Source organism: Phoca vitulina, unplaced genomic scaffold (assembly GCF_004348235.1).
Source record: "Phoca vitulina isolate PV1807 unplaced genomic scaffold, GSC_HSeal_1.0 scaffold81, whole genome shotgun sequence".
NCBI classification, from domain to species: domain Eukaryota; kingdom Metazoa; phylum Chordata; class Mammalia; order Carnivora; family Phocidae; genus Phoca; species Phoca vitulina.
The window spans coordinates 3,641,253-3,655,486 of record NW_022589784.1 but is presented as its reverse complement, the minus strand read 5'-3'; the positions used below and the strand labels follow the sequence as shown (position 1 = coordinate 3,655,486).

The window sequence follows — 14,234 nt, the reverse complement described above, 5'->3', positions numbered from 1 at the left end:
GGGTGGAGGGTGCTTCCTCTGGCACAGAAGGTTCTGGGCCGGCCGGCTGGGGTCCCTTGTCCTCTGGGCAGGCTCTTCAGACAGCCTCTAATGCCACTCCATTTCTGGGATGTGATGCCTGTTTATTGGCAATCCGCTCTGTTGACCAATTAGGCTGAGCCACAATCAATTAGCCATTATGCAAATGCACGTCTGGCCTGGGAGCTAGCCTTCCACCAGCTCACTCCTTGCTCTGTTGCAGGCTGGCCTCACCCAGAAGTTGCTCCCCGCAAGGAACACAGGGAGAGCCAGAAATCAAAAGGACAGACAACAAAAGAAAGCAGAGAAAAAAGAGACTCACCTTCACGAAGGCTGTCAGGAGCAGCTGTGAAAGCATTCCAGAGCTGCTGGAACATTCTCAGAGAGAGGGGTCCCAGGGTGGGGAAACCATGCAGCGAGGCTGAGACTGCCCAAGATTCGCAGATTCACAGACAGACACGAGGTAGCAAGAACAGCCCGGTCGGGGGCAGGCTCTGGGCCGGCACGGCCCCTCGGCCAGGATGGTTTTTCCCAGAAACAGGTCCAAGGGTGTCTGTCCCCGTAGGGCGCTGGGGCTCCCCGAAGGAGGGCTCTGTCCCAGCCTCCCGAGACACCATCCACAGCCAGTGGGGACAAGATGAAGACGGAACTGATGGAGTGGCTGCCGGTGGAAAAGCTTTCCCCGAAGCACAGATCCACCTGCTGCCTGATTTGGCGGCGCCCACAAGCTAAAGACGGTGATGATGCTTTCGAATGGTTCACAAAGTGACAAGAGTGGTCCTACTTGGCGGCAGGGGAAAATGATATGAAATTCCAATCTCAGCATCCGTGAATGAAGTTTTACCGGGACACGCCACGCGCACTGGTTTACGGAATGTCACTGTCTACAGCGCCTTTCATGCTGTCGAGTGGCTATGAGCCCGTCAGGCCCCGCACCACACGGTTCCAGCTCAAGGCTGGGGGCCCGGCAAGGATGTGCTGAATGTTCTTTGGGCACCAGGAAGGAATCCGGCGGAACACTGTCCATGAGCACTCAGACCCGGAGAGCCTGGGTGCTCCCACAAAAAGCCAATGGACCAATGTTCTGGGTAGCGGGGCGCCGTCGGGCACTGCTGCCGCTGTCTCTCGCTCCTGGCCCCAAGCTGACTCCTGCTCAGCCCAGACCCGCCCCCCACGTCCCCACAGTCTCGGTGACATGCCAAGAGGGTGCTGTCGCTTTGCCTTCTCCCCCACCCAATGCCAGGCATGTGGACCGGCGGCGACCACGCTGGTCTGGAGGGGTCCACGCTGTAGAGAGGGGCCCTCCGAGCCAGGATGGGGGTGTAAAGGACATCCGTGGGGGGACAGGACTCTGCATCACGGCCATAATCGCGAATCCAAACAGCAGGATTTTGGAAGTGCCAAATGAGCATCCACAGACGCAAAAGGGCAGGGGTGCGGCAGCCACACAGGCTGCAGCACGAGACCTACCATCACTCGGAGCCAAGAAGGGACCCGAGCAGCCCTGCCACGCAGAAACAGGGCTCCCATGTCCAGGATTGTCACAAGAGTGACGGGGACGGCCTGTGTCCTCCCAGAGAGGAAACCGTGTGGCCCAAGGGCCAAAGGACTGGCCTCCCAGGAGCTGGTGAACGAGGATAAGAGGGAACCTGACTGATAAACACAGACACCACCTGCCGCCAGGCCCACTGACCATGTTCGGGGAAGTCGAGGCCTGAGAAACACATTTGCAGAAGAGACAGGACGAGGAAGAGAGGAAGAGAGCAAGGAAGGAAAGGGAAAGGAGGAAGGGAGGGGAGGCGAGGGAGGGGGAGGAGGGGAGGAGGAGAGGAGGAGGAGGGGATGAGGAGGGGATATGGAGAGGGAAAGGAGGTGGGGGACAGCTTGCAGCCACCAGCCAGGTGGAGAGCGGGAGTGGCTGGGGCAGCACCACCAGAACCAGGCAGGGCGCAGTGGCTCAGGCTCCTGGGTGACTCACCTGCGTAGGAGCTTGGCCTTGAGTGAGGCCCGGGAGGCGCTCCAGGTGCTCAGCTCTGGGCTGCTCAGGGCCGTGGGCCGGGTGTGGTCGAGCACCGTCAGGTCCTTGCCTTGCTTCCACAGCTCATACCGCTCCGGCTGCAGGATGCGCACGAACACGTCCATGGAGATCTTGACCATGTCCTTCCGGCACGTGCACTGCAGGGGGCAGGGGACATCTGCTGAGCCCGTGGCAGGGTGAGTCCCACCCCGGCCTCTCTCCTTTCTAGAACCTCTACCTCCAGACAGGAAATAGCGCTTTTCCGTCCCAAGTGGGAGCCTCTGGCCCACTCCTGTGGGGTCACAGCCCCCGCCCAGCACGAGGCCCAGGGATATGACAGCTGACCCTTTGTGGGGGACTCGGGGGTCAGCAGGCAGACAGACGCAGCTCAGGAGCCCCAGGTCACGAGGGTCCAACCTCCAGCTGCCCACATGTCGGCTCTAACCGAAACCTGCCAGCTGTCGGACACGCGTCCCCCCCAAAATGCATGTGGAGTGCTTCCTAACAGCAGTCATTTCGAAGGTTAGGAAGAGGGGAGAGCGGTCAGTCCCAAAAGGCTGAGAGCAAAAAAGGAAACAAGTGATTTTAAGAAGGTGCAGGGCACCCAAGGGCGCATGTGTGCCTGCTCCCAGTCTCTGCCTCGCGGGTTTGGGGAGAGGAAGCCAGGACCCGGAGACTCAGCGGCTGCCCCAGGGCGGCCAGAACTCAGACTGAGAGTGGCCCGCGGAGGCAGGGGGCGGGCACAGTGTACCAGGGGGCCTGGAGCAACACTGCCTTGGAGCAGAGGGTCCTGTGTGTGTGGGAGCTTCGAGCACGGGGCAAACAAGCATGGCGAGGACAAGCTGAAATGGGGTCCCTCTTGTCCCCTCTGCTGCTGTCTAGACCCATCCCTCTTGTGCCCTGAACAACTCCCACAAGCCACATGTTCCTGGAGCCTCTCCTCCATGTCATCGCATCGTGGTGGCCCCCAGTGCCGGGCACCATGCAGGAGGCACGCAGGTGTCCCAGGGACACTTAACACCTTGGGAAGTCGTGGGTCAGAAAAGCCAGCTAAAGATTCCAGAAGCTGGGCTCTAACCAGTGAGCCAATGACCTTCCTCCATCAGCAGGAAGAACTCAGGCAGCCCTGGTCTCCGACTTACCTGTGGGATGAGACCAAGATAGGACTGGAAAATCATCCTACTGCAAAAAGGGAGAGAAACTAAGGGGCCACTGGTCTAGGGCAGGGCTGGCAAACTGTCCATAAAGGGCCAGGCAGTGGCCCAGTCACAACCTCCCAACTCTGCTGCCGTGGCTCAGAAATATCATAGGTAATACATAAACGAATATGTGTACCAATAAAACTTTATTTACAAAAACAGGTAAAGGGCCAGATTCGGCCCAGGGCCTGGTTTGCAGACTGGTCTAGACTCTGGAGGATAACGCAGGCCCTGGAAGCAGGTGGCCTAGGGGACCCAAGGAGGTGGTCTTGACCTCCGGGTGCCCCTCCTGCCTAAACCGGACACAGTCCTTGCCTCCTTATGGGGACAAATATACCCAGGAAGGCCTGTCCTGTGAGTGCTGACCAGAGGCCTCAGGGCAGCCACCCTTCAGGGACACGCCTGGGGACACCTGCACTGCAGCCCCTGCAGCTCCAACTCTGAACGCCTGCCTGCTCAGAACGTTCTCAGCCCCTCTTTCTGCCTCCCTATCAAATAAACAGGCTTAGGAGAGGCCCATTTCCAAAATCGTAGCTTAAAACACGTTTCCATTTTAAACACGCATCTCACCCTCCTTTACAACCGTGTCACTGTCACTGTCACTTTCTCAATGGAAATGGCAAGAAGGAAAGGATGTAACTGGATCCAGCAACCGTGCCCCCTGCCCTGACAAGCCCTTCCATGCTTGCCCCATCACTGAGGACCCCCATCTACGTGGGTGCGTCGGGGATGCGGGAGGGGCTTCAGGAAGTGTCCTGAGGAATTTTCTGCAGCCCCAGCTCCCACCCCCACTCCCTCCTACCCCCCAGGGCTGGATCTGGGAGCTTGGACTTGGGGACGGCAATAACCTGACCACGCCAAGCAGGAGGGAATATTTATGGACAAGCGATTCCCAGCAAAAGCAATTCATTTAATGAAAAATTGTGCAGGAGAGAAAGGCTGGCGGTGTAATTTGGCTTCTGAGTGGCGGGAGCACAGATGGTGCCCGTGTTTCAGATTCCTGGCCCGGGCCCCGGCCTCCCCAGAGCCCCCATCGACAGCGGCTTAAGGGATTTGTATGGAGTGGCTCTGCAATTGCTTTTCCTTAAGTAATTAAAAAAAGGCACCTGTGTGCACCCCGGAGGGGGACACGTAGATGTGCTCCGAGGAGCAACGCCAGGTGGCCTGGAGGCTGGCCCGTGCCCCACTGCCCGGCTGGAGCCACACTCCCTCTCCCCTGGTTCTGGCTGCGGTGGGGCTTGTGGCCCATGGGGGAGGATTCCGGAGCAGCACGGGCACCCAGGGAGCAAGCACTGGGTCCGGGGGAGGGGAGCGACAGCTGCTGGGATTTAGGACACGGCCCCATCGCCTCCTCGGCAGGGCAGCTGAGCTCGGGGGGCAGGCGCCACGGACCCACGAGCTCCCGTCGGCCCGCCAGTTAGGGAGGTGAGGTTGCTAAGGCCGACAAGAAGACCCAGCTTCTCCTCCTGGAGCCGAGCGCGCCAGACCCCCAACAGCCCTCAGCACCGGGTACCTTGTGACTGGGGCCATCACAGGTTGCTGGTTCAGTGCAGCTGGCCGGCCGGCCGGGGCAAACACAGAGGCTCCAAGCTGCAGGGGCTGCTCGCGAAGGAGGCTCAGAGTGTGTGTGTTGGGGGGGGGGTTCACGGCAGGCTCTTCGGGATGGCCTGGGCAAGGCCTGGGCAAATCGCTCTGTTTTCATTCTCCCTCTCCCACCCGCCGTCCCACTCCCAAACCGGAGACAGGCATTTTCAAGGATCTGCTGGAGTCACTCAAGCTGATAGTTTCCCCTGCTCTCCTACCAGCTCCCCAAGTTAGCAGCCCACACCCCGCCCCCGTCAGCACCCGCCACAGAGCGTGTGCCCTCAAAGGGAGCTGGCTGCGTCGTTAGTTCCTGATGAGAATGGGGCACAAATGTAGGGAGGAGGTCTGAGGGGCCCCCTGCACCACGGCCAGGGCACAGAGCCCCCAGCCGCCAGAACCGGCTGCCAGCCCCGGGGGAGCGGGAGGTGCGGCTCTGGCAAACCCTGGATGAGGCGCGGCCACTGGCCATTCCTGTCACTTGAGGCAAGCGGGTCCCCGCGCCGCGCCTCCCAGGGACCTCCCCGAGGAAGTGAGGAGCCCAGGCAGAGCCGGCCTCCCCTTCGGTACCAACAAGACCGCACGTGCACACAGGAGGAACCGTAAGGAGGCTGTTCGATGGCCGTGGGCAGACCCACACGACGGCGCCCAGCGCCGCTGCTAAGCCTTGGTCCGGGGCACCGTGTAAATGACAGAAACGTTCTTGGGACGGATCTGTGATCTCAAGAAATACAACACGCACGCTCACAAGTACAAGGCCCCCGTCATGAACAAAAATCTTTAGGAAGGGCGCCTGGGTGGCTCAGTTGGTTAAGCAACTGCCTTCGACTCAGGTCATGATCCTGGAGTCCCAGGATCGAGTCCCGCATCGGGCTCCCTGCTCAGCGAGGAGCCTGCTTCTCCCTCTGACCCTCCCCCCTCTCATGTGCTCTCTCTCATTCTCGCTCTCTCAAATAAATAAATAAATCTTTAAAAAAAAAAAGAAAATCTTTAGGAAAAGCCAAGCTCCTTCATCAGACACCCACCATGGCTCTTTCAACTCTGGGGCCAAGCCATTCGTGTGCGTTGACTTTTCTAAGTCTCTTTATTGGGCAGGTATGTCATTTAAGTGGAGGGTAGGCCAATGACAGAAAGTGGGCCAAATGTGGCCCACAACCCGTCTGTAAATAAAGTTTTATTGGCACGGCCACACCCACCACTGTGTTGGTGCCGCCACAGCTGAGCAGAGCGGGCCCACGGAGACCACGTGGCCCACACACCTGCAAACATTCACAGAAAGTTTGCTGAACCTTGATTAAAGGGGCAGAATGATTTTCACAGGGTAGCCTGAGGCCTAAGGACCTCAGTGGGGCGTGTGCTAGAGGCCGACCTCGGTGAACTGGGTGAGCCCCTACAGACACGTGCTGTGGACTGAGCTGTGTCCCCCCCCCTTCCCTAGGTTGAAGCCCTAACCCCTAATGTGACCGCCTTTGGAGATGGGAACGTCAGGAGGTAAGTACAGTTAAACCAAGTCCTCTCCCCGCTCCATGCAAGGACAGAGCGGGGAGGCAGCCGGCTACAAGCCGCCTGGGGGCTCTCACCAGAACCCAGCCCCCAGGCACCCTCTTCTCAGACGTCCAGCCTCCGGAACCACGGGGGACACAGTCCTACTGTTTACATGCCACCCAGTCCGTGGTCCTTTGTTCCAGCAGCCCGAACTGCCTGGGACAGGTGTCCTTGTGCACACTTCCCGCAGTCCTGTTCTTGACTGACCACAGCAGGCCGCATGCTCCCCACTAGCCGCTTCCGGAATCCAGCTCTCACCAGGTGCCAGGAAGCACCTAGAGCCTGGTGCACGGAGGCCTGGTCTCAGGTTCGGCCTCCTCTAGGCCACCTGTCCCCCATACCTACAGCCCGATCTGGCCATTCACTGTGAAAACAGACCCCCCTGGAGGCCAAAAGCACCTCAGGGGGCGGCCTGGGCCAGCTGCCCTTCACCCACGCCGGGGCCCAGACCCAGCCTCAAAGGGCGCCCGGGGGCTTGAGAGGACCAGCCCCGTGCTGTCTGGGGGCTTTGGGTCCCCTCGTAGCAGAGACACTGGCCCCTAACCCCCCAGCCACAGATCTCACACGCTCTGCCTGGAAGCACCTGGCGTTTTTGATTTTACGAACCCAGGCACTCACACACGGAGGAACACAAGCATGGAGGTCTCTGAAATGACACCTAAGGAACGAAGGGGTCGGGCCCTGGGGCGCCTGGGTTTGCTCAGAACCACTGCACCTGCGCCTAGAGCGGCAGAGGGAAGGCGAACAGCAGAGCCGGCACAAAGCCTCCCGCAGCCCAGCGCAGTCGGGCCCGGAGCGCACGTAGATGTGAGGGGCCCCTGACTTCCTAAGGTTGTAGGTGAGTAAGAATTAAGGTACTGAGATCAGATTCACCCACTGTGAAGCCACACAAACCCGGAGCAAGATGGTCTCAGACTCTGAGCTCCAAGAGGGTCCCATCTGCCATGTGTGGACTATTCTGTGCTCTCAGCTGGCGAGGCTGAATCGAGGGGGTGTCCGCATGCCGGGCCCTCCCTGCAGCGGCTCTCGGTGGCATCAGGGAACAAAAGACACACAGAGCCCTCCCCTGCTCGCTGGGAGCAAGGACCTCCTGTGCACGCTCCTCGTCCTGCCCCTCCAGTTACTGCCGCTTTTGACCAGAGAGGCACCTGGGGGAGGGCCAGCGGCAGGATGCCTCCTCACCCTCCCAGGAACTGACTCCCTCGGACATGTCACCAGGGGCCCCAAGGACGCTGGTGGAGACAGGCAGAGAGGGGAGGGGAGGGGAGGCAGAGGGGAGAGGAGGGATGAAGCGGGCAGAAGCCTGCCAGGGCAGAAGCCCAGCCGGGGCCCGGGCCATTCCCCAGACAGGGTGCTCCCAACACGGAGCCTCCTGTCACAGCCACACAGGCCTCTGTGACCCCCAGTGGATCACTCCTGTCAGAACCACCCGAAAGGCCAGGGATCTTGAGAGCGCCAGCCAGAGGCTCAACAAGAAACACTCTTGTCACTTCCAGATGACAAATGACAAGAGTTATGACCTCGGAGTTTAGGGGCCCTGGGCCTAATCTGAGCGCCGACCTGGGAGCAGGGAGGCTGTCACCCCAGGTTGGAAGACTGACATATCAAACAGCCCGACATTCATGCATGTCTCCCAGGATCTGCCGCTAGGACCAAGGAAAATGAGAAAACAGCGCAGGGTGGAGATTTGCCTCTGGTTATCATAGCAGGGGCCCCAAGCAGAGACAAATAGGGTTTTTCTTTCCCAAGCATGAAAAAATAGAAATTGGCATGTCGTCAGGCTCAGAGCAGGGGGGGCCCTCGGGGCCCAGCGACACTCTCGGCTCGGGCTGTCCGTGCCACGGGGGGCAGAGGGCAGGCTCAGAGGGCCCACAGAGCCGGACCAGCATCAGGGCTCCCGGCAGTCAGGGCACTTAGCAGCGGGGACTCCCAGGCCACCAACATGAGACCCTGACTCCCACAGGGGACCCCACTGCAGGATGATTACTGAGGGCCACCACCTCAACTCCACCTCTCCCTCTCTGGGTTTTAAAGCAAAAAAAAAAAAAAAAATCAACCTATTCATAGGAATCAATAGTAAAGCCCATGACATCCTCGAGGATCTCGTTTATTAGCATTCCCATGGCCCCCACTGTGCAAAGCACTTGGCCACTGCTCACGGGAAGCTCCCCAGCCGCACGGGATGGCGGGCGGGGCCCGAGTCAGCAGCTGGCAGGCAGCCAGGGATCCGTGGCTCCTCTGGGACTGGGTGCCCCACAAGCCCCTCCGCTCCCCATCACGGCCCAGGACACATCCAGCCACCGAGGGCACTGGAGTTTGCCCCACTGGATCCGGGGTCTCCTCTGCAAGCACTTTTGCTAAATATAAAGAAAGCATCAACCTGCAGGCTCAGAAATGCGCCCAGCATCTTCCTCGGGAGGCTGGCGCCATGCCTTGCCGACAGGGACGGGACGGGATGCAGAAAGTCATTTTAATAGACCTTTCTACGGGAAGGGGACCAGCCTCATGCTGTTGGGGGTTTTAGATGAGACCACGCAGGCAAAGCTCCCAGCCTGGGATGGACAGATCAGTCAGTATCGGCACATTTCCGATCATAAAACAAGACCCCTGCCTCCTATTTCTCCAGCTCCTCCCTGTGCTACTCATCTAGCAAGAGAGAGAAAAGCAACAGAAGCCTTTCTCTGCGTCTGATTCCTAGGCCTAGTGCTTTGTTCTCAGCTTCTGAGGAATTACCCTTTACTAGCCATCATAACCCCCCCCCCCGCAAAATGACCGAAAACATACAAAACAGTGCATTTTTATAAGATAAAAAAAAAAAAATTTAAAGCCAGACCTTCCTTTAACATCGTGGAGCAAATGGAGAGCCCTCCCATGCGCTGAGCTCCACCAGCTGACCCCGCCACACACACCTGTCCTCAGTGACCCTGAGGCCTCCGTGGCTCCTAAGCTATGGGAGCCTTGGCCCAGCTGGGGTCTGCGCCCTCCTCTGCCTCCAAGCCTGGGCCCCGCTCTGTAGGTCTCTGTGGGCTGGACTTCCGACAAGGCCCCCCCCCGCAAAAGCTGCTTCCGGGGGCTATGCACCATCAGCCTCAGGTGGCTCCACGGGAAGCAAACACAAAGATTTTCCACAGACCAGGGGCGCCTGGGTGGCTCAGTCATTAAGCGTCTGCCTTCGGCTCAGGTCATGATCCCAGGATCCTGGGATCGAGCCCCGCATCAGGCTCTCCGCTCCGCGGGAAGCCTGCTTCTCCCTCTCCCACTCCCCCTGCTTGTGTTTCCTCTCTCACTGTCTCTCTCTCTCTCTCTGTCAAATAAATAAATAAAATCTTAAAAAAAAAAGATTTTCCACAGACCTTGACCTCCCCCGACTGACACGTGGGCCCTAAATGCCTGCCATCTGCAGAACTTGGGACCTACCATGTGCGGGGTGGACCCCACTGGAGAATGAGGGCTCCCGTCTTGCCAGCAACTGCTCACTGATGCAGGGGGAACCCGAGGCACAAACGGAGCTCGCAAGAGACTTTTGGGGACCGCCAACACTTCACAGGGTACAGCCCAGGGAAGACCAGAAGGAGTGCAGGGGCCCACCCAGAGCACCTGCTTCTCACCCAGTCTTGTGTCTCCTTCCAGAATGCTCTCTACATACCAAGACAACATAGATGGCCTTTTTTTTAGACAGAGGACAGCCCACAGCCACTGTTTACACCTTGCCTTTTCCCCAGGACGCATTTTCGGGGAATGCTCCACCTGAGAGCCTGAGGAGCCACCTCACCCCTTTCTCGTGGCTGTATAGTATTCCAGCGTCTGGCTGGCTCATCACGTGTGTGTGCATTTAGGTTGTTTCCAATCTTCTACATGCTCAAAGATCCTCTATATCCTAAAATTAATACCATCACGGCTTGAGTGAAGTACTAACTTCACTTCCCTCAGGTGACTCTGCTGACGGCAACCACCTCTGGGTTTCCGGAGAACGAGACAAGCTTCTGTTTTCGTTCGGCTCTCTTCACCCCCATGGGTGCCAGTCCACATTCTTTAAAATGTTGATTCTGGTTTTTAAAAAAAATCACTCATCACTCCCTTACCGGCCCCCTCCCCTCCCACAGAACGTTTCAGCTTGTTTATAGGCTCCCCTCGGTGTCTTCCCAGGACCAGAGCGGTCAGGGCTCACCTGCAGGGACAGACACCCCTGACGACGCCCGATGTCAGAGTCACCGACCACACTAGCGCAGGAACGGCCGTGTCGCAGAGGCGACGACTACTCAGTCTGCCATGGCGAGGGCACAAAGCCCGCAGACAGCCGGGTCCCCCAGGCGCCCTGCTGAGGACAAGACCGCTCTCTGCGGCTGGAGGTCGGGCCGTGGGAGGCCCTGGGGGACACCGTGGGAAGGTTCACAGCGCTGCACGCTCTCCAGTCTGCATCTGTCGGGCACGCGCTCAGACCCCCGAGGGGCCCCAGGCTGGGAAGTCCTGCTCCGGGCCGCATTCCCTCCCAGCACACCCGGCCGGCCGCCCTCGCTCTGATCTGTGCCGGGACACGCGTGGCCCGCAGGCTCCGGAGCCAGACGCTGGTCACGGTGAAAGTGGACACGTCACTGCAGGAGCCACGGCAATCGCCACGCCAGATGCCCCTGCTGGGAGCCCCAACAGTGGGTGGTCTGCTGCGGCGGCCTCGGAGCCCGTGGGGTCTTGTTTGCCGAGTTTCCCCCCATTTAAATAGCACCGAGCTTTACTCAGGGGCCACCTTTTTTTAAAAAGATGGAACTGACATTCGAGTTTGCTCACGTAGAAGAGCGAACTGGGGCCGAGAAGACGCAGCGCCGGCCTCAAGAGGGGATTATTAAACGTACTTCAGTGAAATCATCAACCCAGATGGCATCTGAGCGCAGGGACCCCCACGCGTTTGCGCCCACGCAGCGGCGCCGGCTCCGGGCCTCCGTCGGGAACCAGGGCAGCCCACAGCCCACGGCCGCCGACCGACGAGGCCTGGGGGCACGCGCGCCGGTGTGCGAGGCTGGAGCACCTCGGAGACAGCAGGCCCCGCGTGGTGAGGCCTGGCCTGCGATGAGCCGTCGCCCGCAGAGCGGCACGTCCAAAGCCGCACGCCGCCCTCCGCCCAGCAGACGGCCGGCGCGGCCAGCACCACACGTGCCTCTTCCAGAACACTCGGGCTCCCAGGCTCTCGGGCCCACAAAGCGTTAAACAAACCCCCCCCCCCGACAGGGGCAGAAACCCAGCCGAGGAGCCCACATCTGCTCGTGATGGCTCACAGACACGGCGGCCCCGTTTCTGAGGTAATTACCAGCGCTGCAGCGAGAGGCAGAACAAACCAGTTCATTAGGAAATCCACTGGAAGCTCTCAGAAGCGCTTCATAAACAAAACAATTAGGTGCATGGCTCCCAGGGCTCCCCTCGGCCCCTGACTGTGGGCTGCCCCCCGGCAGATCCCACAGCCGGCCAGGCGGCCGAGGTCGCTGGCCTTGGACCGGGCCCGATGCAGCCCCCAGAAGGCCCGGGCTCCGGCGTCGCCCTCCTCCCCTTTCTCTATGAAGGAAGCCTCCTCCATGTGTCGCTGTCCTCTCGGACCCACAGGTGTGACCCTGCCCACCAGGACGGCCCGGACAGTCCTGCCCGTCTGCAGCCCGGGCCCTCCCACCTCCATTCTGCACCGACGGCAACAACCAGCACGATAACATTAATAAAGCGGGCGCCGGGCGCTCAGGGCCAGGCGCTTCCCAAGCACATTCCCACGACACTGACAAAGGCCACAGAGGAGGACACCACATGCAGCGGAATCCACAACAAAGCCAAGAGGCCTGGGGGCCCTCCGGAGCTACTGCGTGGCTGTGACATGCCACCTGCACGGGAAAGGACGGAGTGACAGGAAGCTCCGGGGAAGGAGCGAGGGGAACACATACCTCACACAGCAATTTGCTGCGAGCCCCATGCACCTGGCTGCCCAGCACCATAAATCACAGGGTCAGCGAGGCGCAGAAGGGCAGGTGCACGGCCGGACCTCCAACCCGGGTGGGTCGTGGCTCCCCATTCCTCCTCATGCCTCCATCGTCACCCCCAGCCCGCCTCCCGCCACCTCCACTTGGGCTCCTGGTTAATCGCTTACCAAAACAGAAGGCACACGATCTAAACAATTTGGTTCACATTTTACAGTAACAAAGACCAATGGGCCTCAGGCTGGGGCATCGAGGAGAGGCCCCGCACCCTGCATGCAGTGCATCTGGGGGGCTGGGGGCCCTCTCCCCTCTTCCACACTCAGCAGAAGCCCCCTCCCTGCCGGATGCCTCTGAGGGGAGCTGACAGTTCCCAGGGAAGCTGAGCTCTCGGCAGGCGGCAGCCCAGACAGCTGGCGGAAAATCAGTTAAGTGCACCCGGGCTCCTGGCCACTCAAACAGGGTTTTCAATCTCTCTCGCTCTGTTTAATCCGCAGTCAACTTCCGCACCTGCCTTGTGGAGTGGCCTGGGACGCCAGCACCACCTCAATGGAGGAAAGAGCCCCTTGTCGGGCTTCGCCCAGTGCCAGCCACCACGGGAGCAGCCGGGGCTGCGCTGAGCTAATCCAACGTGGCGTGCAGCCTTGTAGGACTAATTCGAGTTCAGACCTAAAAAGGGCGGTGCGCGCACATTTATTTTCTCCGGGCGAAGCTGGAGCATCCCTCTGATCTCCCCCGATAGAAATCCCACTACAAAGCCTGCCCGTCTGAGCACGTGCCCAGGGAATTCGGTTCTTGGAAATGGAGCATAGGCCTCAGGAGGCGACTCCTCTGCCCCAGTTGAGCACTGGACCCCTGCCAGGAGGCGGCCGCCAGCCTGGAGACACCTGCGGGCAGGAAGGGTACACTCCAGAACTCTCAACAGGCACCTGCCTCCGAGTGGGATGAGGGAGACAGGCAGGGCGTGGACGTTCTGGGTTCTTGCTGCAATGACCTTGGCAAAGTCACTTGACCTCTCTGGGCCTCGAGAGGTCACAAAGTTCAGGGTCACCTGGAAGCAGGGTGGTGCCACCAGCAAAGCAGGAGGGAGAGAGGCAGGGAGAGACACAGGGGAAAGGAGGGCTCAAAACAAACCAGCAGTAGCACGTGACCAGGGGCAGGCCCCACACTTGCTCTGCACCCAGGCCCTGTAGTGTCCTCGGGTCCCTGGACCCCTGCTCACTGCTCCACTCTCACCCTCCACCTGGAGGCCCAGCTCTCTCCCGGGTCCATCCTACGCCCACAGCAAGTGCTCAGCAGCGCTCAGGCGGCTGAGTCTGCATGTGACTTTCTATGCTCCCCTTGGTCCCGATGCGGCGGGGGAGAACGGAAGCTGGGCGGGAGTGACCCGGTTTGGGCCTGTTGGCTGGTTTGGTTTTTCGTTCCCATTTCTGAAACAAACCAAAAAACCACCCCTACCACGACAAAAGCAGCCCAAACCTTCCACCTCTGGGGGCTGCAGGGCATTTACGGAAGAAGCCCCCAGGAAGGGCAAGATCACTCCTCCCTCCCCTGAAAAGCTGTACTTGTTTTTTTTTTTTTTTAAAGAAAGTTGTAAAAAAGACAGACACATACTGAGAGTGTATGTTTTTAAGGGACCCAAATTCCACCACAGAGAGCTAACATGCATCAACATTTGGGCAGCCCCCACTGCGCACACCCGTATAGCAGGTTACACATTTGTCAAAGTGCCAGGCCCCTCTGTTCCCCCTGCTGGGGACGTGGAGCTGGCAGGAAGTTGCCCCCCCCACGTCCCTGTAAGCACTGCCTCCTCCTCTGGGAGTCCCAGCCCTGACCCTTCGGCACTCTCAGTGGTCTCTGTTCACCCTGGCCCCCCAGCTGGCTTCTCCCTAATTACGTAAAACCCTGGGGGCGATTTCCCTCCATCCA

At 59.7% G+C, this 14,234-nt stretch overlaps 1 protein-coding gene across 9 annotated transcripts in view; it reads right to left on the bottom strand.

Moving 5' to 3' along the window:
- KDM4B (lysine demethylase 4B) overlaps nt 1-14,234 on the bottom strand; it is a 134,651-nt gene that overhangs the window by 29,524 nt on the left and 90,893 nt on the right. For all 9 annotated transcript variants that reach the window (XM_032394529.1, XM_032394530.1, XM_032394531.1 and 6 more), the window contains one exon: nt 1,997-2,193. In XM_032394529.1, the coding sequence (XP_032250420.1) occupies nt 1,997-2,193 (197 nt within the window). The remainder of the gene's footprint in view (nt 1-1,996; nt 2,194-14,234) is intronic.